Source organism: Caloenas nicobarica, chromosome 1 (genome assembly GCF_036013445.1).
Source record: "Caloenas nicobarica isolate bCalNic1 chromosome 1, bCalNic1.hap1, whole genome shotgun sequence".
NCBI lineage: Eukaryota > Metazoa > Chordata > Aves > Columbiformes > Columbidae > Caloenas > Caloenas nicobarica.
The window spans coordinates 123,482,826-123,506,834 of NC_088245.1; the positions used below are offsets into that span (position 1 = coordinate 123,482,826).

General features: G+C 44.4%; 1 protein-coding gene across 2 annotated transcripts in view; it reads left to right on the forward strand.

Annotated features, from left to right (window-relative positions):
* RUNX1 (RUNX family transcription factor 1) overlaps positions 1-23,804 on the forward strand; it is a 173,347-nt gene extending 149,543 nt beyond the window's left edge. For both annotated transcript variants that reach the window (XM_065634502.1, XM_065634510.1), the window contains 2 exons: positions 18,834-18,995; positions 22,569-23,804. In XM_065634502.1, the coding sequence (XP_065490574.1) occupies positions 18,834-18,995; positions 22,569-23,062 (656 nt within the window). In that variant the 3' untranslated portion in view covers positions 23,063-23,804. The remainder of the gene's footprint in view (positions 1-18,833; positions 18,996-22,568) is intronic.
* Positions 23,805-24,009: the final 205 nt, after the last annotated feature.

Sequence of the window (24,009 nt, forward strand, 5' to 3'; positions counted from 1 at the left end):
AGAAGGCTCAGCATCTTTCAGGATGAGAGCTTTAATGCGCTGTACCTCAGGGGACAATTCTGTCTGCTGTTGAGATTACCTGGGTCACTGGGCTCTCTTACTTTTCCATGGAAACACCTTATTCTGGCTCACTGCTTCTCTTGCCTGGTGCTGAATCTCACCTGTGGCACCAGCATGCTGGAGATGTCTAAAGTAAATATCCCATCCCACCAGAGGCAGGTGCTCCCACCATCCTGAACTTCGGATGGCAACACGTTGCCATGTGTTTGATTAGCATGTCAGCATTTGAGACAGCTGCTCCTTGGTTTTTGGGTTATTCCTCACTGGCCCTTGAAGCATATTCTTGGCCTTTGAATGGCCCAGTTGTGAGGAAGATTAAAAGCCCTGATTGCAAAACTCCGGTAAACAAAATCTCTCTCAGTTCTTTACTGACAAACCCAGTTTCTTTCCATAGCATTCTCCTCTTTAATCCCCTCTTGGCAGAACATTAAATGTTTTGATATCAGAGCTCAAATTACCTTCCATGGTAAATAAAACAAACAAAAAATAAATAAGAGCTCCTTATCCTAAAAACAAACACCCACTGAAACCAGCTTATTATTCAGCTGATGCTGCCCATGTGCCCACTTTGATTTTGTAATTGAATGTATTCTTTTCCCTCAAGTACTGATTGAGCCTCTCCAAACTTGAAATTCTGAGGGTTTAGAGCAGAGTGACCACAGACACCTTTACTGTTTGCCATGTAGAAAACAAGAAGGATAAAATGAGGACACTAGCCCAAAAGTTAGTGTTCAAATGCTTGTTTCTGAAGTGGAAACCCCACCTCAGCATACAGAGCCTGCACGATCTGGGTCAGTGTAGACGGATAGATTTGGATGGAATGAAATCAACCCCTGTAGCTCTGCAGGAGGCTGCAGTGGCCACCTGTGCTCACAGCAGCCAAGGGGCTTTGCATTCAGAAGGACAGGCATGGTCTCTGCTTTCTTCACTGGTGGGATTTATCCATGGGATGGGGGGGCTCCTTTCAAAGCATCAGGTGCAGGCATGCCCTCACCTCTTCTGCTGCCATGCTTTTAACAAGATGTTGCATCAAGCAGGTCTTCTCTGACGATCCCATGTGGTTAGAGAGTTCACAGGACTCCTTTTACATGACTGAGTACACAGTACACCCTTAGTAAACTTGTTTATAACTTTTCCCTGTGTATTCAGGATATTATGACCCCTATAAAGGGGGATTATTCACATGCAAAGAACAATAGGCTTGGATGTGCTCGATAAAACGATGAATTATGTGGGGAAGCGCACATTAGATAATCAAATAGACTTTTGTCTCCATCTGACCATTTTCATGCTATTTATACATCTCTTCACTTAAAAGTATTGAAAAACAAAAGCATAGGAAATAGATCCATTAAAAGTTTGTGGGTTTGCTGTCAGGGTCAGCTTGGTTTCCAGCAGTAAATCCTTAGGTCTGTTTCAGAAGTTTACTTGGTTTATCTGTGTTGTGGAAGATACTTGGTTCAAGATCAGTGATTCTGAGAGCTTCCAGGATGTGGTGTTCATGTCCAAGCACTTTCAAGGAGCCTGGATTTCTGCAGAAAGAGATGCTTTGAATGTCTTTTATTAGGTATCCAAAAAAGGAACTAGATCACTAGGCATGCTTTAGAATATAAGCCATTGTAGTTTGCATCCTCTGCATTCTTAAATAATTACGATTATTAGAGCTTTTAGATATGGCTTGGCCAGTTTAGGTTCCCTTAGCTTCTTGCAGATGAAATTCAGGTGATGATTGCCAACAAAAAACAATGAAACAAAAAATCCTTTGCATAACAAAAAGTTATAAATTCACTGCTTTATTAATCAATAGATTTCCAGTATTCAGAAAAGTTGTTGTAAACTGCTACATCCTTTGCACTGTAGGAAATACAACGTTTTGTCAGAAGTGATTATTTGTTTTATTAGTCTAACAATGATTTACAGTTAGCTGGGCAAGTGTACCTTTTATGATTATTTCAGTTCTCATTGCACAAGGTTACTGAAGTATATCTAATTTTAAAAATCCCAAGGTCTCAACGACGATCCTCATTCTACAGTAAAGCACATGAATAATTGCTCTAAAGAATAGTCTCTCCGATATCCTGGAGATTTATGTATACGTGGGCAATTTTACATGCAAAACCATTTGCAAATTCAAACTCAGTATGGGGAAAGTATCCACCAGAAAACAGTTCTGCTCTGCTATACGTTATAAAAATGAACACTTGTGTTAACTTGAAAAGGAACCACACAAAAGAGAGGGGGACTTTTCAAGTGAGTGTAAACCAAGATTTGCCAATGAATGCTCACCTTGATACAAACAGATCTCTGCTGTATGGTCATTTATACCTCACCTCTGCAAACACTTTTTTTTTTAAAAGCTCTCCGTCAGCTGCGTTCAGCTTTTAAGCACATGCCTGGGTGTTTGTGCCAGGTTCTTGTGCTCATGGCGCTCCCCAGCCTCCACCCTCGCAAGCGGCCAGCAGATACACCCTGCGGGTGGATGCAGCAAGGGACCAGCCTGGGACCTGCAGGAGTCAACCCTGGCTTGGGGAAGCCTCCTTCCAGTCCCCCTTTTTGCTTGACAAGGGACTGTGAGCACTGCCCGTCTATGTTATAACATGCAAGAGTCCCTTGCACTCTTCGAGGACAGAGGAGCTGCAGAAAGGAGAAGGGCTTGCAGCTGGGGTCAAACGCAGCTAAAACCAAGCTGCTGGAACACAGAGAAACCAGGTGGAGCCAGGTCTGACAGATGCCTCGGCCATGGTGGAGCAGCACGTCTGTGGGACACCCGCGGGTGACCAAGCCTGGGGTGGTGGGATGCCACATAGGATCTCTCCATGCACGAACTGGAGCCCAGGGAAGGAGCAGGAGGCCACCGCCACTGACCGCTCTTGCCCTCGCTGGGGTGACTAATGCAGCCAAACAAAGTGCAGGGACTAGGTTGAAGCAGGTGAGAGACATAAAGGCAGAGAGGAGTGTGAAAACAGGTTTTCCTGGAAAAGTGAAGGAAATATATCCATGGAAAAAAAAAAAGAAAAAAAACAGCTGTGTTAATTCTTGTGCTTGTTTGATCACGTTCAGAGTCTCCTAAACTCCCATGGAAGGGAATGGTTTTGTTTCATGAGGGTGGTGCATACTGTGTGTCCATGTGATTTTTGTATTTGTACATTAAACATTTCCCCAAGATGTAATTCCTTCCCTTCTGCACTTGGAATAAAGTGACTTTACAAGAAGGACTGCCTCCAAACAGCAAGCAAAGGAGGGCTGTTGGGGCAAGATAGGGCAAATGTAAATGTGTCTGAGCTAGCTGCTCCACCCAGCCTCTCATCTTTATATGAAAAAAAAAAAAAATCTTTCCAATAACTGAAACAGGCAAGGTCTGATTTGCACAGACGGTCTGCAGGCATCTGCCCAAGAAGCTGACGGTTGGCTGGTACATCCTCATCTGATTTATGTTTGTGTGTGTTAAGCCTTAAATTGTTGAGTCTCTGGCTGGCTGCAGTGGTATTACTGGATGGTTGGTGTATGTTTTCAACTCACAGAGCTGGCTCTGATACTGGGGTTGTTGGCGCTGAATCAATTCCAATCTCACACCTGTCTGAGACAATGAAGGCCTTGTTGCACACATCTCCACCAAAGTCTGTCATACAACTTATTTTTCACATTTGAAGAAGGAGGAAAAAAAAATAAAAAGGAGGACTGAGGAAGTGCTGTCTCCTCACAAGACACGTTCCCCATGCAGCATGCCCTTCTTTTCTTTAGGGGAAAATATATTTACAAAACAAAGCCAGCAGAGTGCTTAGGGAAAGTATAGCTTAATTCTGGCAGCTATATGTGACTAAGGCTTGGTCTCCAGAAACTTAGTCTGTACAACCATGCCTGGTGGATTAAGTATGGGAGATAGGCACCTTTTTAGTCTCACTCTTACTGGAAAGTTTACCTCCAGCTGAGTTAGAACTCTTAATAGCTTCTTATCATTGTGCCTAGCATCTATGCCATCTACATTTTGGGACCATTTCTTGAGAACTCAGAGGTTGTGAAAGGTGCTGGGCTCAGATGCCAGTGTGGCTGAGATCTTCTGCTTCCTGGCACTGAAGCAGCTTTGCCTGAGTGGAGAATCAGCCTGGGTCCAGACACCGTTCACTCAAAGTTAAGGGCAGGAGGCTGATCTTGGTCTTGTCTTGGTCATCCAGCTTTGCCTTTGTGGTCTCCCTACCTCCACTCATCCTCCTGCAGTTCAGTTACAGGGATGTCTTAGATGTTCATCCTCTGGAAACTGTGATGTTTTAGAGCCTTTTCCTGCCCTTTCTGTTGCGCCCCTCTTCCTGCTGAGAGTGGGTGGAAGAAGGAGGTTGGGGCTGCAGACCTGTCCCATGTAGAGTTTTTTTCCATTTACTATGTCAATGGCAATTTTTCACTAACTCAGACAGGAAGGATGTGACTGAGCATTTCCTTGGAGTGGGAGTTCACTCCCTACTGCTGAAAAAGCCTGAAAATGCAGACTGGCCTTCCAGATTCTCCCCACGTACCTGTTGGCCACATATCAGCAAAAGCTACCTGAGCCTCCTGCATTGGCAGTTGCAGTACTGTTGGTGACTGGGTCCACCCATCCAGGTGTAAGATCAGTTGTACAGTTAAACAGTTGTCCCACATCCTTTTTGTATGCTTTCTAGCCTGATCTTCTCCATTTTTGCCAGCAGCATCACTGGTTGCATCACCAGGGCTCTGCAGATGGGAGTGGGTAGATGGAGGTCCAGGTGGGAGGAGCGGCATGAAATGCAACACAGCATTGTGTTCTCATTCCTCCTCATCTGGACTCTCACTGCAGTCTCCATTCTTTGCCCCAAAACATATTTCAAGGAGGAAAGTAGGAAGGAAAAAAGGAGAGTATGAGGCACTACAACCCTGCTCATATCCAGTGAATTTCGAAGGGTGCAGAATTAGACCAAAAGACAGCTCTTCAGCCAGTGTAAGTTGGCCTTGCTCTACTAACTAGGCCAGCTGAGGATCTGCCCTTGCACCTTGTTGGGGTGATCTTCAGCATAAAAATAAATGATTAACTATGTAATGAGTGAATATAAAGACAGATGGTAAAGTATACTTCTGTTGGTACTTGCATGCCTTTGTTTAAGAATACAGAAAAAGGCCCTGGGGTGATGAAATGCAGACAGGAGCGTGATGTTATCTTGCACCTATAAACCTTGCTCTGAGTCCACTGGTGGCCACTATCCAGAACTGCTGAGTTCAGACACCCTGGCTTGTACTAAGTAGAAATGGCGCTTTCAGTCTTCAGTAAACAGCATTTTTGCTGCAGGGCTCAAATCCTTCAAACATTTGCCTAGGTAATTGTCTGGTTTTGCCTTCTAGTGTCTCATCATCAGCTTATCTGTAAGTTCAGACTGGCTAAATGAGCATGTGAAGATGGGGGAAGAGCTGCTGGAGGACAGGGGAATAAACCATTTCATATTTAATTCACTGGCAGGAGAGACTGATGTGAGTGCAGCTCAGCAATCATTTTAGGATCACATTGGGGAAAAAATGAGTAATACAGTGTATTAATTTAAATAGATTAAAGAGCTGCACAAATAAATAAAGGGTTTTTTTGTTTTGTTTCTGTGGCAGACCCAAAATATCAACACTTGCAAAACAACAACAGCAAATATATAATTTCTTTTTGAATTTAAACGAATTGTTTCAAAATGCTGCTAATTTTTAAAATCGTAAAAATGTAGATATTAGAAATATTTCAATTAAGGCAATTTCTGAAGTTCTTTTTTCCCTGACCGAGCCAACAATCCATAACATGCAATAACCTTGTTTTGTGCCATCGCATTGGATTCTTACATTAAATGTAAATACCTTTGTTTAGTCTTACTCTTACTTCAATAATTATTTAACATTTGCTTACATATTGCAATTATGTTTAGCTTTTTTAGTTTATTAAGTAAGAAAAAGTTCTTTTTACTTATAATGATGACTTGTGATCTTACTCTCCATGCCACAGTCGTCTAAAACTGCTTGGTTCGGCACATTTAGTGGAGCTTAGCCGTGTTTAGCTGTGTTAGCTGTGTTCAGCTAAACTTCTAAAAAGTTTTTGATGTGTTGGTGTTTCACAGGTTTGTAACTGCTAACAGAGAACAAAAATTTCACATAATATTTCTGAGCAGACAGGCAAGTCACAGGGTGTAATTCAAAAAGAGATTCTGGCAAGCTAGACTTTTCAAGCCATTGAGAAGTGTTTAGTATATTAAAGGTTAATTTTTAAGATGTTTAATACAGAAAGTGAAACAAAACTGTTATTTGTATAAAACATTACACATTTCCTATTCCGAAAAAGAAATCTTCATCAGCCTGTTAACACAACAGCTGTTCGTTGGTTAATACTGGGAATTACTTTATTTCTTCCACACTGGGACATTTTGCAACATTTGACATGTGTTGACACTTCTTTACTGGATTACAATTTCCCTTCAGCGCTGTTATTCCTAACTCCACCCATTCTGGTATCATCTACATGCACACAGAACCAGAAGTTATGATCAGGACATAGATACACAAAATTTGGGGCCACAGTGCACATTTCTCATCAGTCTGGTTGTCTTGGGTTCCCTGCAGGAATTGCTCCAGGAGAAGGGGCAGGGAGGTACACAGGAGTTGGGGCATCAGGACGAGAGGAAATGGCCTCAAGTTGCGCCAGGGGAGGTTTAGATTGGATATTAGAAAAAAATTCTTCATGGAAAGGGTTGTCAGGCATTGGAACAGGCTGCCCGGGGAAGTGGTGGAGTCACCATCCCTGGAGGTGTTTAAAAGACGTGTAGATGAGGCTCTTAGGGACATGGTTTAGTACCAGATTTAGGTTATGTTTGAATTCAATGACGTTAAGGGTCTCTTCCAACCAAAATGACTCTACGGTTCTATGATTCTATCAGGCGGCTCCCCCCTGGTCTCCTCCAGGCATCACTGCCCTGATGGGTAGCAAAAGCACAACCTCCCTGTTCAGGGTAGACCCCTTCCCAGCCACCCTGATGAGGACTGTGTGTCCAGGGCCTTGCTATCTGAGCCCTGCACGTTCAAAGCCTCATGCCTACTTATTCAGGGGTCTCATTTTTGGCACATTGCTTTGGAAGGACTGCCGAGGGTCTTCAGCCCTGCAACAACTTTTGTGCATGTTGATTTGCTGACCTTCTGCTTGGCATCTTCAGCAGCACTAAAGAGAGAAGCACTTTTAACTTCAAAGCTTGTGCTGCCTGTATCATTTGCCCTTCAGATTTAGGTCTAGCCTGCTCTGAAATCAATCAGTCTAGCATTTAAATATGGCCAGCAGAGCAAGGGTTGAACAAGGAGGTCAGTCTTTACCTTCCTTTTTAATCCTCCTTCCTCTGGCTGTACTCCTCTAGCCTCTCTGGTTTGGGGGCAACCAGAGGAGATGTTCTGCTGCCACCCGTTCGTGCCATAGGTTTGGTGGAATGGGTGATGGCTGCAGCATGGCAGGATGCGGCATTCCTCAGCTACACAGCAAGTGCCAAGGGATTTTGTGAAGGAGGCAAAGCATTTCTTAAACAGTATTTTTAATGTATTTCTGGACTACATGCCCCTGACAAGCCAGTGAGTTGGGGCTTTCAGCACATACTTCTGGGCTTGACTCATTTTCCATTTCGGTTTCTCTGATCTCCTCAAAACCAACTTGACAGTTTAGAGGAGCAGATCATTTAGCAGAGTTTTCAACAAGTCCATTTTGGTTTAGTACTGTAATGAGCAACAGTTTCTTAGTGACCTACTTAAAAAAAAAAAAAAAAAATCTGTGCATCCTTCTAAGTCAAACTGACTTTACTAATATATGTTCACATGAAGAAGACCTTACTTCACCTTGTAAATCAAAGCTGCACTCTGGAGAGAGATTTCATACCACTGGGCTCAGTATCATTTTTCTCAAGGTGACCTCAGTTGTTAAAGTATGAAGGTTGCATTTGATATGTCACTTACTCTAAGTCAATAAAATGAACCAATGTGTCTTTAGATCATCAGAGATCTGCTTATTACCAAAAGTTGTTTTAATCCTGATTTGTGTTGGAATTTAAAAGAATCTAAGCAGATTTCCTTTGCCATCCTGAATAAGGGTTTGGAGGGTGATACTCCACTGTGTGTGCAGTGCCCCTAGATGAATTCTACTTTATTAGCTTATAAGCTTTCTTCTGAGCACTTGTGATGAGATCATGAAAGTGTAAATGGCTGTTATCTTCAAAGACCTCTTTTATACTGACAAAACTCCACCTCACCGACTCATATTAATAATCTATTGCAATCCTAATTAGTTCACATCAAGGTCAGTGTTTTGTGGTGGATAAAATGACTGTAAGCTCCAGAGAGGAAGTTTTTTTCTTCCAGTACTTTCATGTTGAAAAAGAGGAGGGAACACTGAAAGAAGAAGAGATTGATTAGGACTTTTTGTTTATCTGTAGGCTAAAGAACTTTAATATGGAGTAATTAGTTCGCATCCTCAGGAGCAACCTTTAAGATACCTGAGGCCACACTGTAGTCATTCCTTTATCACTGCGTCTCCCAGCAGACTGTGGAGACTTTCTCATTCAACGCTGCTCTTTTTCTTTTTTTTTTTATGGCATTGTCTTTCCAGTGGGAATAATCCATACAAGGAACTGTCAGCCTCATATTTAACTGTCTCGAAATGTAGACACAAAGCTAGAAAACGTTTCACTGTGACATGAGCTCATGACTGCCTTTTTGAAAACTCTAAGGCAGAGTCCAGCTGAGGAAATGGCTTTGGGGCTGGGCACCAGGGTACCAGCAATCCCCCCACAGGACCAGGGTCAGGTTCAGCCCACAGGCATGGAGACTATTCCCCTAGAGAGGAAGGTGCAGGTAATCCTATGCCTGCAAATTGTGACTCAATGTGACTTCCAGGTCCTGGCCCAGGAGATATCTTGTCACTTCCTTTCATCTTGCTCCACTCCATGAAAGAGAAACTTTGGAGGTGTAACCAGGCTGGGATTCATTTCACCTAACTTTGTGTGTCTCCATCTGACACAGTCATCTGGTATCTTTGTGATCGGAGAGAGAAACAGCTGTTCATCGGTGTGATTCACCCTCCTGGCTTGGCTTAGATGTCTGCCTTAGGATGAAATGACTTGCACCCCACAAGTGTCTGTTTTACCCTGTTGGCAATAGAGTGTAGAGTCTAGACAAGTAGCTCAGAGGTAGACACCTACATTGTGGATCTCTCAGGTGGGATGAATCCTCCCCCAACAGCCAGGACACCAGGAGACAACATTACACTTTGTATGCAATTAGAACCCCACTCTGTGTCTGCGTTTCCATGGCACGATATACCTGCCCAAGGCAGGCTGAAAGCAGCTGCTCTCACCAGCAGCAAAGTTGTGAGATGGGCTAATTGACCTGCTTCTCAGTGAGCATTGTAGCCCACCCGAGCCCTACGCTTCAGGTAGACTGCTTTCAAGATGTGAACTAACTAGGACAAAGTGGATACATCTCCCCCAAGCTGTTTTTACAGGTGAACTTTCACTGCCGGGGTGACATCAGGTAATTTGCACGTGCTCTGACTCAGCCAAGCACTGAGCTCTGTGCCCCGAGAGCTCTGCTGAACCAGAGCCTCACTTTCTGCATGTACCAGTTCTCTGTCTGCCAAAATGATAATTGCGATAATACCCTTCTTCAAGGGGCAGTGTGAGGGTCAAGGAATTAAACAGCTGGGAGGCGTTCACATACCTAGAGTGGTTCAGGGAAAGGTGAAGAGGAGAGCAGTAGCTGGGACCTGGAGCAGCAGAAGGGAGAAGCTGGGGAGGGGGCAGGTGGGACAGGAACGGACATGCTCTGTTGTCCGGCAAGGTTTGTCATACGGACTGTGGCACCAGGTCAGGGGAAGATACCACAGTCCTCATGTGATTTCCCTCCAGACTCAGAGAGATGTGATTTCTAGGTGTGGATGTACCAAGGTGGATAAGGGAGCAGTAATTCCCCCAACAGGTCGCACTCCTGAGTCCCTGTGCAGGTCACCACAGATCATATGTCCTTCCAGCAGCAGTGCGACTACCTGCTCTCTCCCTAGTGCCTCTGAAGCTAAAGGAAACAGCAGTGCCATGCAGCAAAGGAGACAAGTGTATATGCATGTACATGTGTGTATTTGCATGTACACACATGTACATGCCTATACTGGCATCCTTCTGCCTGAGCCATAGGGCTCACTGCATTGTGTCACCTCCCAGGCTGGGCACAATAGGATGAAGGGTGAAGCCTGCCCGTCGCCGACATCCGCGTGGTATCTGTCCCTGATTTCCTCCCTGTTTCAGTTTGTGCTTTAGCAGTACTCTTAGAGATAGGGGAGAACACTGCAGCGGCATCAAGTCTGGCGGCATGTCTCCTCCAGTGGAGCCAAAAGAGTGGAAGGTCAAGGTTGAATTCTTTTACTTCATTCCTTGTTGATGCAGGGAGGGAGGGAAGAGGAGGACGGGTGGTGGAATGGAGTCTCCCTCCTGAACAAATAACTGCAGCTCTCCAGGGTGACTCATACCTCCGAAGACAAAGAACAATGCATCCTTAATTTGCAAAACTCAGCTTTCCAACTTCTGCATGTCACTGGCATCTAGAGACTTTTCAATTTGCCCATAATGCCATCATGTTCTTCAAAGCAGTAGTGACGCCAGCGCAGAAGGAGTGTGCTTACTCAGGAGGAGAGATGGTTTATATTTCATTTGAGCAGCTTATGTACTAACCTGCTGGGGCAGCACATATGTTGATTGTGAAATCAGAGTTTTCACAATTTGGTGTTTGGAGTTGTCTGCACTTCCTGATTCTGGCACCAAGTTAGCAATGAGACCTGAGAGGTTTTTTAGGGGACCCCCACCCCATAGCCTGTTGCCATTGCTAAAATGCTACTTGTTTCTTTACAGTATGTTGTGAAAATATGGTTCTGCTAAATTAAGCAGCTCATTCAGGCTGCTTTAAACTTGAAGGAATACACACTTCTCCTCCTTCTATCCCCAGAACATACATGGCTAGAACAGGTGCTTTCTCCGGCTGCCTTTGGTACCATCTCCAGGTATCTTACTATCGTTGGAGCACTGACTTGTTTGATATGGGCATGAAGAGAGTGAAGGAAATCCAAACAACCCATTAGGATGCACTCATTTGTTTTTCTCCCTTCTCTACCATCTGTTTCTAAAGAAAAAGATAGCAAAAAATCTTCACACAAGACTTCCAGTCTTTCAGTATATTCAGCACTGGGGGATTGATATCCTCAAAGGCACTGACAGATTTGCACAATTTTTGTCCTCGACCTTTTCTAGTGCAGCATTGAAAAGAAACGAGCTGACACAGAAGATGAGTTTGGCATAGGTGATGCACAGAAACTGAATGCCAAGTACTGAACAAACAGTAGAGATGGTGCTCTGCACCTCAGCACCTAATCACACCACTCTTTGTCTGTGGTTTTCCACGGTCTTCTTTACCATATGTAGTATATAGTACAGAGGGCTGGTATGACCATGCAGCAGCTAGAGTGCTTTGGGAAATTCTACATCAACACTAAGCAACTGGGGTTTTTTTGAAACGTTTCTGCTTTTCTCCTTTATTCTTCAGAGTGTGGTGCCTCAGTGTGGAGAAACTCCCTCATTCCCCTATCCCACAGGAGGTTTCTTAGAGGCTCAAATGCCTCTAGAACTTCTCTACCCTTTGCAATGTTCCACAAAACCACAGTAATACTGAAATAAAATGAAAGCAAACATTGAGGCAGGAGGTTGCTGCCAAAGATCTCTTCCAGAGAATAGCTGGGGATTTGGGTGGCTCTTCCACCCTATCCCCAACTTAAAAATTTCCAGACACGCGACATACCTGTCACTATCGTTCTCAACCAGAGTAAGTCCTGTCACCTGTTAGCAATCTACAAGGGGCTTTTCAAGGCCACAGAGAGGAGTGAATGCTCATCTCCTATACATTTCCAGTAGAAATTAGAAGGCTTTGAAAACCTTTCCCTGGGGGCAAATCAGAGCTGGAACCCACCTTTGTGAAACCTGCAGGTCTCCCAGCTGTTGTGCTGGGAGGTGTCCCTGTGGTATGACAGTGGTTTCCACAGCCTGGCACATGGAAGGAAACCACCCTGCGGGGTGAAGTAGCTTCTGGTGGAATTTTACAGTTTACTCTGTAATTTTCCAGCTCCTCATGTTCCAATGCTGAGAGGTATGAGAATACCAGCCTTGTGTGGCTGCTGCCACTGCTGCTGCCCCTGCCACTGATGAACTTGTCCTTTGGAAAGTCCCCCTTATTTAAGCTACTGACTAATTCTTTCAGCTGCTGGGGGATGACACACCTTTTCAGGGTGCTGCATTAGGCTGAGGATTTGCTGGGTCCCGAGTGAGGGAGTCATTTCAGATGTCTTGCTTCAGAGAGAGACCAGGTCAGACTCACGCAGGACCATATTACCGTCCCTTGATCTTCTCACAGCCTCACCCGAAGCTGCTGGGGCTAGGGAGGAATGAGAAAAAGCAAGTGGGAAACAGAGGCAGAGGAAGGCACATAAGAGAGTTTGGCAAAGCAAGGGGAAGGAGGAAAGACTGAATTGAAGTTTCTAGGCAGGCGGCATCTTTCTCCTGAGCACCAAACTACGCCGAGTATTTCTGTGCTCATAGTCCGTTTCCTCTATTAAGCAAGACACCTCTCTGAATGAACAAGTCTAATCAAGACCATTCCTGCCTGACACTCAAAGGAAGGGAAAGTCACACTATAAAAACTGTTTCCTTTTGGAAAGATTAGCAAGTCAGACTGGGGGAGTAGGGGGGAGGAGAGGGGGAGTGGACAGACAAATCCCAGACTCAGAAAAGCCTTTCAAAGCAGTTAAGGATCCGACTCCCTCCTTGTCTGCCTCTGAGTTTGACACCAGTAAACTAATCCCAGCTTTCATTCACTCTGTGTCTTCTGCCAGTTGCTGCATTTAAAGTGCTTGCCAGTACAGTGGAGGAATTGCAAAGCTCAACGCTATGTGACTTTCAGGGTTTGTTGCGTATGACTGACAGAAATTTTTGCAACTTGAGAAAAAAGTCTGGCAACAGCAGCGGCTATTTCGCAATTCATCTTCATCTCACTATGCCAAGGATAGGGGGGGATATTCACTGACATAGATAGTGGCTAACTAGCTGCTCAGTACTCAGGGTTGACTCCTCTGTGTCCTGTGACTCTGGCTTGGGAAAAATCACTTGCAGAAGGCAGTCTGTCCAGGTAATTATACTTTCAAGCAGGCAGGTGTCATTTCTGAGGTGGAAGGGGGAGGGAGGTGAGCGGACGGGCAGGCAGTCCATGTGCAAGTGCAGCGAGGCAGGAAGGGGAAGGTGGAAAGTCGGGCAACCTGGCTGAGTCAAAGGCATACCTGCTCCCTCCCGGGCCTCTGCCGGCCCCGCCGCCATCCCGCCTCGCACCACGGCGTCCTGACTCACATCCTGCTGCTCCTTTCTGAAGCTTCCAGGAACATGCTGTATCATACCGACATTTGGCCACGCGATGCCTCTTGGCTGGGAGCAGGCAGCAATGTCTGACCTGCGGTGACACATGGAGAACCAGCTCTCTCTGTGCTCCAAGGGCATAAAACAGATTCAGAGGTGCGTGGGATCCAGCGCAAGCCACGAGCATCCGCATAAGCATCTTTCCTTTCAGCTCATAGGTGCAGTGGGACCTATTATCTGATTTAGTTCGAAGCTTAGAGCTTTTAATATGGTTAAAAAGAATTATTTCCTGATCAGAATATAAAATCTTATGGGGGCTTTCTTTTACATAGCCTGGTATGGATTATTATATTCATTATAGAGAAACGATGAGGTGATAGACATTTTTGCCATCACCTCAAGCAACATCCTGAGCTGGTACAACGAATCACTGCAGCCTCACTGAAACTTGCTGATTTATACCTTCTGAGTGCCTGACAGCATCACATTTTCTTTTGGAGGAAGAGGTGGGTCTTGGTTTACATTTTAAAGTGCATGCCCCCTCTGAAAAAGAATCACATAGAAGTAGCAACCCAGGACTTCATGTTTATTATGCCCTAGTGATTTCTGTGTCTTATATGCTCAGGATCAGTTTTACAGACAAAATGATGTTCTGTGCAAGTTCAGGGGATATGCTGTGGTTTTGACTGAGGTCCTGACCCATTTATCCTGTGCTCTGAGCACAGATAGAGTTCTTCTCTTTTTGTACTTGACTATCAGTAACAACTTCGGAAGCCAAAATATGCCTAGTGTGACACTGGGACAACTCCGTTGCCTGGCAGGTGTTTGTTTGCCCTGACCTAAAGATACCCTTGCTCAGCAGAACCAGCATTGGGTCAAGGTATATACATCTCTCCTGTGCATCCGAGCTCTCAGGTACCCACTGGACCCAGAGCCGCTCCTAAGAGAGATTATACCTCTGTGCAGTGACCCTGCAGAGCAGAGCTGCGCTCAGACAGCACCGTCAGCGTCCCGGGCGGGAACGACTCAGAGGTGTTAACGAAGGTCGTACGAAGGGCTGTGGCGGCGTCGGGAAAACTCCTGCTCAAGCTGGTTATTTCACTCGGTGTCTAGAAAGCAGGCTGCCCGCTGCGCTCCTGGCCCGGCGCTGGGGGGCCGGCAGCCGCCCGCCGCCTTCGGGACGCTCCGGGGCGCGGAGCCGCCGCCGCTGCTGCTGCTGCCTTCTGCAAGGGCTCGGCTTTTGCAAGCTCTCGGCTTCTGCAAGCGCTCGGCTTCTGCAAGGGCACGGCTTCTGCAAGGGCTCGGCTTTTGCAAGCGCTCGGCTTCTGCAAGGGCTCGGCTTCTGCAAGGGCTCCGCTGCCACCTACTGACACCCGGCTGCCCTCGGCATCTCTCGGCGACCGACCGCCATCCGCCTCCTTCGGGTTAGGCTTTTTCATTTTCCACGGCGAAAATGGCTGGGAAAATGCTAAATATTGGGACCGGAGGGAGCATCATGAAAGGGGGAGAACGGCTTTTCCCCCCCCCCCGCCCCCGAGTCTCTAACCAAATCTTGTTTCATTAAACTATTAAGGATTATGCAACATTTGTACAGCTTAATTACAAGTTTTTAAAACAAGCCGAACACAACCTTTTCGTGGTAATAAAACATGATGAGGCATGAAAGATGGTTCAATACTTTCTGCTTAATAGCTTGTTAGGCATGAGGCTAGAGGCCGAGAGCTCGTGACTACACAGCAAGGTGTGAATTATTGCACCATAATTCTCGCCCTGGAGTGTTTTATTGCAATTAATAACTGTTTTCATGTTTTAAATACATTTTCTCACACCATAAAGAGCAGAAATGGAAAGTACTTGCTAATGGGAGAAATACCAGGAGGACTGGGCACGGATCAACAACTTGGGCAACTTCCTTGGTTTCTTGCTATTTTGATCTGCTTTTAAATTATTTTGGAATCCTGTTTGGCTTTAAAACCGTGTGGGCCCAAAGCCCTGTTATTTCCCTTTGTTGAAGTAGCTCTCCCTGTGAATCTCGTCACAGATATTCTGAGCTGGAAAGCAACTTCCATTTATTTGCAGCATATTTTCACTAAATGAACTTCAGCCACACAAAAGCCACACATTCAGTTCCCCATGCAAAGCTACTAAGTTCTGAGATGTGCACCTCTCTATTTTGAAAGCAGAAAAGAGACGGGCTCGGAAAGAGTTTGTTGCCTTTTTCTGTAGCCTAGTCCTGTGGCAAATTTGGATCAATTCCAGTTTAATTTCAGGTAACCTGCGAGCTGAAGAAAAGCAGATATCAAAAAATAAAATTCTATTTGAGGCCCCTGATCCAGATCCTACTAAGCTGCTGGAAGTGCAAACCTTGCCTTTACTGGGAGCTGAGTGTGCCTCTTGATACTGAAATGGTGCCATAAAAATGCTGTTACAGTGATACTCTTCTTGTTACTGAACAACTGTGAAGGTGGTGCCTGGGGTTAGTCAGCACAACCTGCTTCAATATGTGTATATAGTATAATGTGCTATATTAACATCACTGAATAGATCGCATCTTGTTAACCAGTCTGATGTCAAAAAGCCAACCTTTAAGAGCAAATACAGGGATTGGGAATACAGGTACCAAGATGGAAAATTGATCGGTAGATTGAACTTTCACTTAAGAAAGACTTAATGGGATGAGGAGTTTAATAAATGGGGGTCTCTCGGGCTGTCTATCACTATTTCAAGTGCCCCAGAGGTCAGTAATAACAGCAAATGGATGAGGCAGGTCAGATACCTTGATAATCTCTTTCAGGATGTTGCTAGACATGTACTTAGTCCATTATCCGATTTCTAGTCGGGACACAGCATACAGCTAATTCTAGTAGCACTAAAAGAAAGAAACCAGATTTCAATTTAGTCTTGTCAGTGTTTAGTAAATCTGTGACAAGATCTTTCTTCTGCTGCTGCCCAGGTGGCTGCTGCAGCTCTTCCTGCATCTTCTTACCCTTGTCTGCATGTTTATTGCACTTGGGGCTGTTTTATGGACCAGATTCCTACGTGTGCTGGGCAAGGTACCAGACAAAACCATGTCACTTGTCCTGAAGAGCCAGCAATGTACGAAACAGGAGAAATCTGGCCGAGAGAGCTGCCCCACCAGACAAGACAGTTTAAGAAGAGAAGGCAGACAGTATGTTCTCTCCTCTCAGCCTGAAAAACAAGGATGAGTGGCACCACCCCCTTCACACATACCCTGACTGCTCTGGAGAAAGACTTTTCCTCTCTTCATTGCAGTGCTAAGAGCACCTGAAAGCAGGTGACAAAACACTTCCAGCCAAAGGGGCTCAGTGGCTTCTACGGTGACAGGATTGAACAGAGCCCTGCAGAGTAAGGTGACAGAGGGGAAGAGTTGTCACCTGCGGTGCCAGCCTTTAGTGGAGCGCATCGAGGGCTCCCTGGGCAGGAGGATGAACCGAGGGAGCTTCCATGCCCAGGCTGGGATCCCTCCAGCACACGTATCATGACTCTAGTGCTCAGCCACATCGCTGAACTGAAGTCAATGGGATTACGTGCTGAAATAAAGGAGTAATGTTTTAATTAACCCTGTCTCAGAATTGAAACACAGTGTGGTATGATTACAACGCTTACTCTGTAGATGCTTTGTGGTATTTATCCTAATGCTACCCCTGGAGACCGAATTCCCTCATCTGTCTCCCTGTCATCTTTCATAAACACTGACCATACATTAGCAATGACATGATGTTGTAATTCAGAATAAGGCAGGCTTCATGCCTATGTCTTTTTGTTTGTTTCAACTAACGTCCATTTAACCCAATTGGATGTTGCTTTTAAAGCAGCATGAACCAACTGAATTTATTTTTAAGGAAGCCTGCCTGAAAAAAATAAAATATTAATAATATCTGAATTTGAATATGTTACTCAGCAGAAAAATCTTTACAAGACTTCAGTTTCTCCTGCAAATGACTCCACTAGTTATTTTTTAAAGGCTTAGAGTTTTGTATAAATCTTCCCTTCTGAACAGATGAAACAAACAAAATGTAAAACTCATCTCCATAAAGCACAACAAAATAATAATTTCCAGATGGGCTTTCTGATGGAAGATCAAAGTCCTTCATCTCGGACTTGGGAAATTTCCCTTCCATGCGGATATCAGTTTTATCTGAATGTAGTTCATCCAACATTTGCTTCTTTCAAAAGGATAATTAGCTAGATGAAGCTTCAGGAGAATGCTCTTAGTGCTGGAGAAAATATGAAAGATTTTACTAAAAATAATTTAAAAAACCCCCAAACTGGGTAGCCAAGGGGCAGGAATATTTCTCACTTTGAAATATACAAAACCTAGACATTTCTATACACTGAAAAATGCGAGTTTCATATACAAAGATGAAATCAACAGAAAAGAGTTGTTCCTACATTGGTGCAAGTGATTTGGACAAACTCCCTGCCATGCACCTCTGATTTCAAAAGCCAGCCAAAGTAGTTGTGTGGCTAGAAAACAACAGGTTTTTCTGTAAATGTTTTATGCATCTGTGCCTTTTGAGATTTTGCTTCCAAGAAGCTGCAGTTTCTACTGAAAGCCTGTACTCGTAGGGTGTCTGCATTTTCAGCTTGGCAGTTCCACAGATTTTGTGTAAGGCTTTTTGTTTCTGAAGTTCAACCACTGCTGGTAGATGTAGCATCACTCTGAATTGTATCTCTGTATTTTATACATAGTGTATATAAAATAGATTTACAGAATACCTGCTCATTTCATTCAGCCTGGGATTTTCAAGAGATTGAAGAAGTCAAATTCCCTTATCCTATTCATCCACTTCAGAGTCTGACTTCTTAAGGACACTAATTTCACTCTCCATCTCTGCTTCTCTCTCATACACACATTTTCATCTTGTTTTTTTCTCTCTCTACTTGCACAGTTGCACAGAAACACTCACAGTTTAGTATTTTCGTCTCCTTGGTGCCATGCATGACATGTCTTTTTGGCTAAAAGGGCTGCGAACCCACATCCAGAAATACCAGTGCATCTCAGCAATGAATAGACTTTCACCTTGGAAAGCTTAATCTGCTTTTCCTTGACCATTTTTCCCTGCTCACCATCAATGTGAAATATCAAAAATCTTCACAAGAAATAATTAACTGATCAAAACTCACAGAAGCACAAATAATATTTCAGAAAGCAACTCACCTGAAGGTCTCTTGACAAAGGGGATTATGGAACTGAAATGTAATTATCTTGGCATTTAAGTTTCTATTTCCACCATGTGGTTTCGTTCACATATTTGGTTGCAAAGTTTTATCATTCAAAACAGCCTATAGGTCTCTTTTTCATTGCAGACACAAGGCAAGTCCAGCCTTCTCCACCATGGTCCTACGACCAGTCCTACCAGTACCTGGGCTCCATCGCCACCCCCTCTGTGCACCCTGCCACCCCAATATCGCCTGGCAGGGCTAGCGGCATGACATCCCTCACCGCAGAGCTTTCAAGCCGGCTGTCAAGTAAGTACCTAAAAGTTAGTGTCCCCCTCACCGAAGTCTCGAGGCCAGTTCCCAAGGCAAATGGGTTGTAATGTCCTGCAGTGCTGCTGCAGCTTCTCTCCAGTTGCAGTGAGGTCTATTGCAGGTGCCCCGACAGCAAAGCCTTCTCCAATGCTTTGCTGGGATTTATGCAAAGAGTAAAGAAATATGATTTGGGGCCCAACATATCATTGTCAAAAAAAAGGAAAAAAAAAAAGAGGAGAAAGCAGCACTTTGAAGATGTATGGAACTATAAATGTAGTTTGGAGTGCTGAAGAGCTATTGTATCTGCCAAGAAATGAATGCCACAGATTGTTTCAGTTCTGGTTCCTTCCTCTGCTCTAAATTCAGACCAGAGCACAGCAGGCTATGGGTGGACACACTGACTGTAGGATGGTGGGGTTTGACATTTTAAATGTTGCACTGGGTTGTCTTGTTACATCTTCATCACATTGTACTGCAGAGCTTTACAAGCCAACATAAAAATACAGTATGTATGTGAAAGTTAACCCCCTGGCTTCCACCATACTCCACTGACTGTCTGCTGACTCTAACACATTGAACCAATATGTGTGTGTTCAATGGCAGGAATTTTCTTAAAATGAATGAGAGCCATATAATTCAAATTTGCATATGGCTTTTTCGAAAATATCTTCTTTGTCCACACATATTGCTCTCATTCGAATACTCAGGGCTTCTTCTAAGCTCAGAAAGAATCACTCGAATGTGCTCCAGCCTGTCCTATTGTTGTCATATAGAGCCTGCTTTGAAAGAGTCACAGGGATGATGCCCACTAAAAGTAAATTATTGTTTAGGTCTGGTTGCTAATTACATCTTACAGATAGCTGAAAATACAGGAAACCTCTTAGAAGAAAAAAAAAGATTTTTGTTTTACAATATCTATCTATCTATCTGTCTATCTACCTGATTTTTCATTGACACACTCTTTTTTAAAAAATGAAAAGACCTCTTTTTACTTTCTCCTCTGTATTTTCATCCCTTTGCACTCTTTTCCACTGGCAAAATGCAGAAATTGAGGAAATGGAGAGAACAAAAAAGATCTTCATATCAACAAGGAAATTTCAAGTAAAACAAATGATCTCATCAAGTTTTTAACTTAGAAAAGTCAGGGGTTTTTTGACAGAATTTTTTGAAATCAATATTTACCAGCTATTTTGATTTTCAAACTGGATACAGGGGTGCCTCATGCATATGTACTTGTAGGTGTGGGTATGTGAGTCAGATTGAATGGAGATGTTAACCACATTTTATCTTATCCATGTGGAGACTGCGGTTGCCCTCAAATGAGTGAATGAGCTCAGTATTGAAATGCAATCTTTTTTCACATTGCCATAGTGCCCAAATGTCCTCATTGTGTACCAGGGCCCTTATCGTGCTGTGCGTGGTGTGAGCACCCAAGGCTTCCATGGTGGCTGCCTCCAGGAGCGCACAGTCCAACAGAAGACAGCCATATATGAGTGGAGTAACCTCACGTTGTGTTTCTTTTGTGGCACGTGGCGAGCATGGAGGTAGAGCACCAGCGCTAGGGCTTGTCTGTGCTTTTTGTGCCTGTGGTCAAAGTGATTTACCTTGGAGCAGGCGTAGTTTCTCCATGACCTGTGAAGGAACCCAGAAAAGCTTCACTCACATGCCATCATTCTTTCTTTTCTGTCTTAATTCTGTTCATGAAGGCTCACCTCTGTACATCTTAAGTGTTTTTAATAATGCTTCCAAAATGATACTTCTATATTAAAGGTCATTCAGTATTCCCAGAAAAATCTTTAACAATATTTTCTCCCCAATCCCATTACTGTCACACACACTGTCTGTCTAAGAAATTTCTCCTTGTCAGAACAAAGAGCAAGTTTGCCTTTTTTTTAGGCCCTAGCACCTACAAACACAGTGAGTCAAAAGAAAAAGCAAAGATATGGGACATACTTGAAACATCTTGACATTAAGGTTCATTATTCTGCTTATGCCAAACTGAGCAGAACAAACCCTCATCTGATAAGTGATGTGTCCAGGCAGTTTCAAGAAGTCTGATTGCTTTTTCAGCAATGAGGTGTGGAAGAACCACTTAAAATCTGGCAAGTTGTCAGATGCCACCTTTAACCTTAGCTATTCGGCAACTCCTGCCATTCCATACCATCGTGTATATTAATCCACGTTAAATCTAAAGGTGCTGGGGTCTAGGGAAAGGAAATGTGTTCAAGGGTCCCATTAATCTTCCAGAAAAAAACGGGAGGCAAACTCAAAAAGGAAGCATACAGCATGCGTCAGAGCTTTTCTAAGAAATGTGTAGAAATTTATCAAAGTGTGCTGGCTGTGTCATTGACGAGCTTTCAGAACTTGGCGCTGGAGTGTGTCTGCTCCAGCTTTAAATCCAGTCAGAGCCAAGAGCTTTGTTTTCTCTCTGCTTCTTCTCATGAGTATTTCCTTCAGCGCACGGCTCCTCTTCTGCAGACTCCACGCCTTGTCTGACAGAAGCAGCTGTCTTCTGGAAAGATTTTTTCTTAATTATTATTGTTGTTATTTTAATCATGCATAGCTGCCAACTCCAGGGACTGACACCTTCCATTAATCTGAGTCATGATGAAGATCCTTCCTAAAGAGGCCATTATCTGCTCTGCTTGTTTCATCCTTGCACACCAGAGAAGGAGACATTGGGACCGGGCACACTACCACTGGGGACAAACAAAGCAGAGCAGAATTTGACTGTCCTATAAAACATTTCACTTAGCAGGATGAGAAAGGCTTCTAGCACATATGAAAGGAAGAAAAAAGGCCAACCCCCAAATATATCATTCTGCTTTTAAAAGGCAGTACTATTGTTGTCCTCTTTTACATACTCACCAGTGCCAAGATTTTCAGAAACTAGTAACAATTATGCAGGTGTTATATGAGGACCCAGATACAAAGACCTTAAGTGAACCTGATTTATCTTGACTTTGGCAGTGTTGAGAGTCAATGAGGAACTGTGATCCCCAGTGCTGACAGCTGGGCTGAGCCTGTGTGTGTAAATCCTGCCTGTGCATGTTCCTGTACCTGAAGGACAATCTCTGCTCCACAGAGCTTTGCATTTGAGTTGGCAAATAAAACTGGGTGCAAGGAGAGACTATGCAGAACCTGGACAATTTATATTTAGGCCCTGTCAGTGTCCCTGGTGAGTTGTGAGGCTGGGCAAGGAGCTTGAGATCTGTGTCCCTCTTCTCCACCCACCCATGCACCTGCGGAGGACGAGGGCACTCTGGAAGTGCAAATGATTGTGTGTGCTTTAAGGTCTCGTAAGAACAAATATATACACATGCGAAACAGGGCAAGAGCTTGGCACTCTTCTTTAATTGCTGCTTTACTGAAATTAGTCCAGAACATCCAGATCCACAAGCACGACAATGACTGCATTGGAGAGCAGGTGAGGGACAGCTCTGTTCTGGCAGTATCAGCACCACTTCGGTTAAACATAGAACAGAGTTTGGATGCTGGTTATCGCCTCGAACAGGAGAATCTCTATTCTGCCAGCTCAACAGTTTTCTGTCTCCCTTCCCCACCACACAGGTGCTTCTGACTTGACTGCGTTCAGTGACCCCCGGGTGGGAATTGACCGCTCCTTCTCTGCGCTCCCCTCCATCTCCGACCCTCGGATGCACTACCCTGGAGCATTCACCTACACGCCGACACCTGTCAGTTCAGGGATAGGAATTGGTATGTCTGCCATGTCCACAGCCACGAGATACCACACTTACCTCCCACCTCCCTACCCCGGCTCATCGCAGGCCCAGGGCAGCCCGTTCCAGACCAGTTCGCCCTCCTACCACCTCTACTACGGAACCTCTGCGGGCTCCTATCAGTTCTCCATGATCTCGGGGGGAGACCGGTCCCCCCCGCGCATCCACCCCCCCTGCACCAACGCCTCCACAGGATCAACACTCCTCAACCCCAACCTCCCCAACCAAAGCGATGTGGTTGAGGCAGAAGGGAGCCACAGCAACTCCCCCACTAACATGGCGACCACAGCAAGGCTAGAGGAAGCGGTGTGGCGACCATACTGAGAGAATTTTACGTAGTCATGGGTCAAGACTAGCGTGCTTTCATTTCCCAGTGCCCATAGGTATCCCATAAACACCCATCTTTCTTATGGGCCCTGCCATGTTCATACATCACTTTCAGAAGCCAACCCTCCAGAAGTCAGCGTGGTGGCGTGTATTAGCCAGCCCCTGGCCAAGCGACGTGGCTCCAGCAAAGCATCCCTCGCCAGGGGCTGAGCTTCTGGAAAGGAGGACACCTGAGCTGGTGGTCCGGAGGTAGGGAGGGTGGGTAGGAAGGTACCCAGTCTGCTTCCAGGCCTGTGGCTTTCTAACATGCCTGAGCCTGAAGGTCTCCACAGCCCTAAAGAGAGTTTCGGTTCATTTCTATTTTTAAGACTTAAAACCTGAAAAAAAAAAAAAAAAAAAAAATCTTAGTGAGTTTACTGCATCTTCTGGACATAATAACTGTAAGGAAGTATAGGAAGATTCCCAGAGGGAAACTGTGAATGCTTCTGTTTTAGCAATGCTGTGAATGAGAGGTTTTATATGTTGGAGTTCATTCTTTCTTTTTTTTTTTTTAACCATGTTGTGTATTCCAAAGAATATGGAATTTTTTATTGCTGGGGTTTTTTTGTTTTGTTTTGGGTTTATTTTGGGGTGTTTTTTTAGGATGCAGCTCATCCTGCTTTGCATCTAATTTGATTTGTTTCTCTTGGCACCTTATAAATTGCAAAAAAACCCATTTTGCTCTTTTTTTTGTTTTAAACATGCTTGCTTCTTTCTTGCTTTGTCAACTGAAAGAATCAGCCCCTTTTTCAATGAATTAATTTAACTTTTTCCTCTTGGACTTTTTTTTTTAATACAACGGCTACAGCCTTGGGTCATTTTCAACTACTGTATTACTTTGATGAGTTCATTGATATTTATGCTTGATATTTAGACTTTTCTTATTTGTTGATACTATTATTATT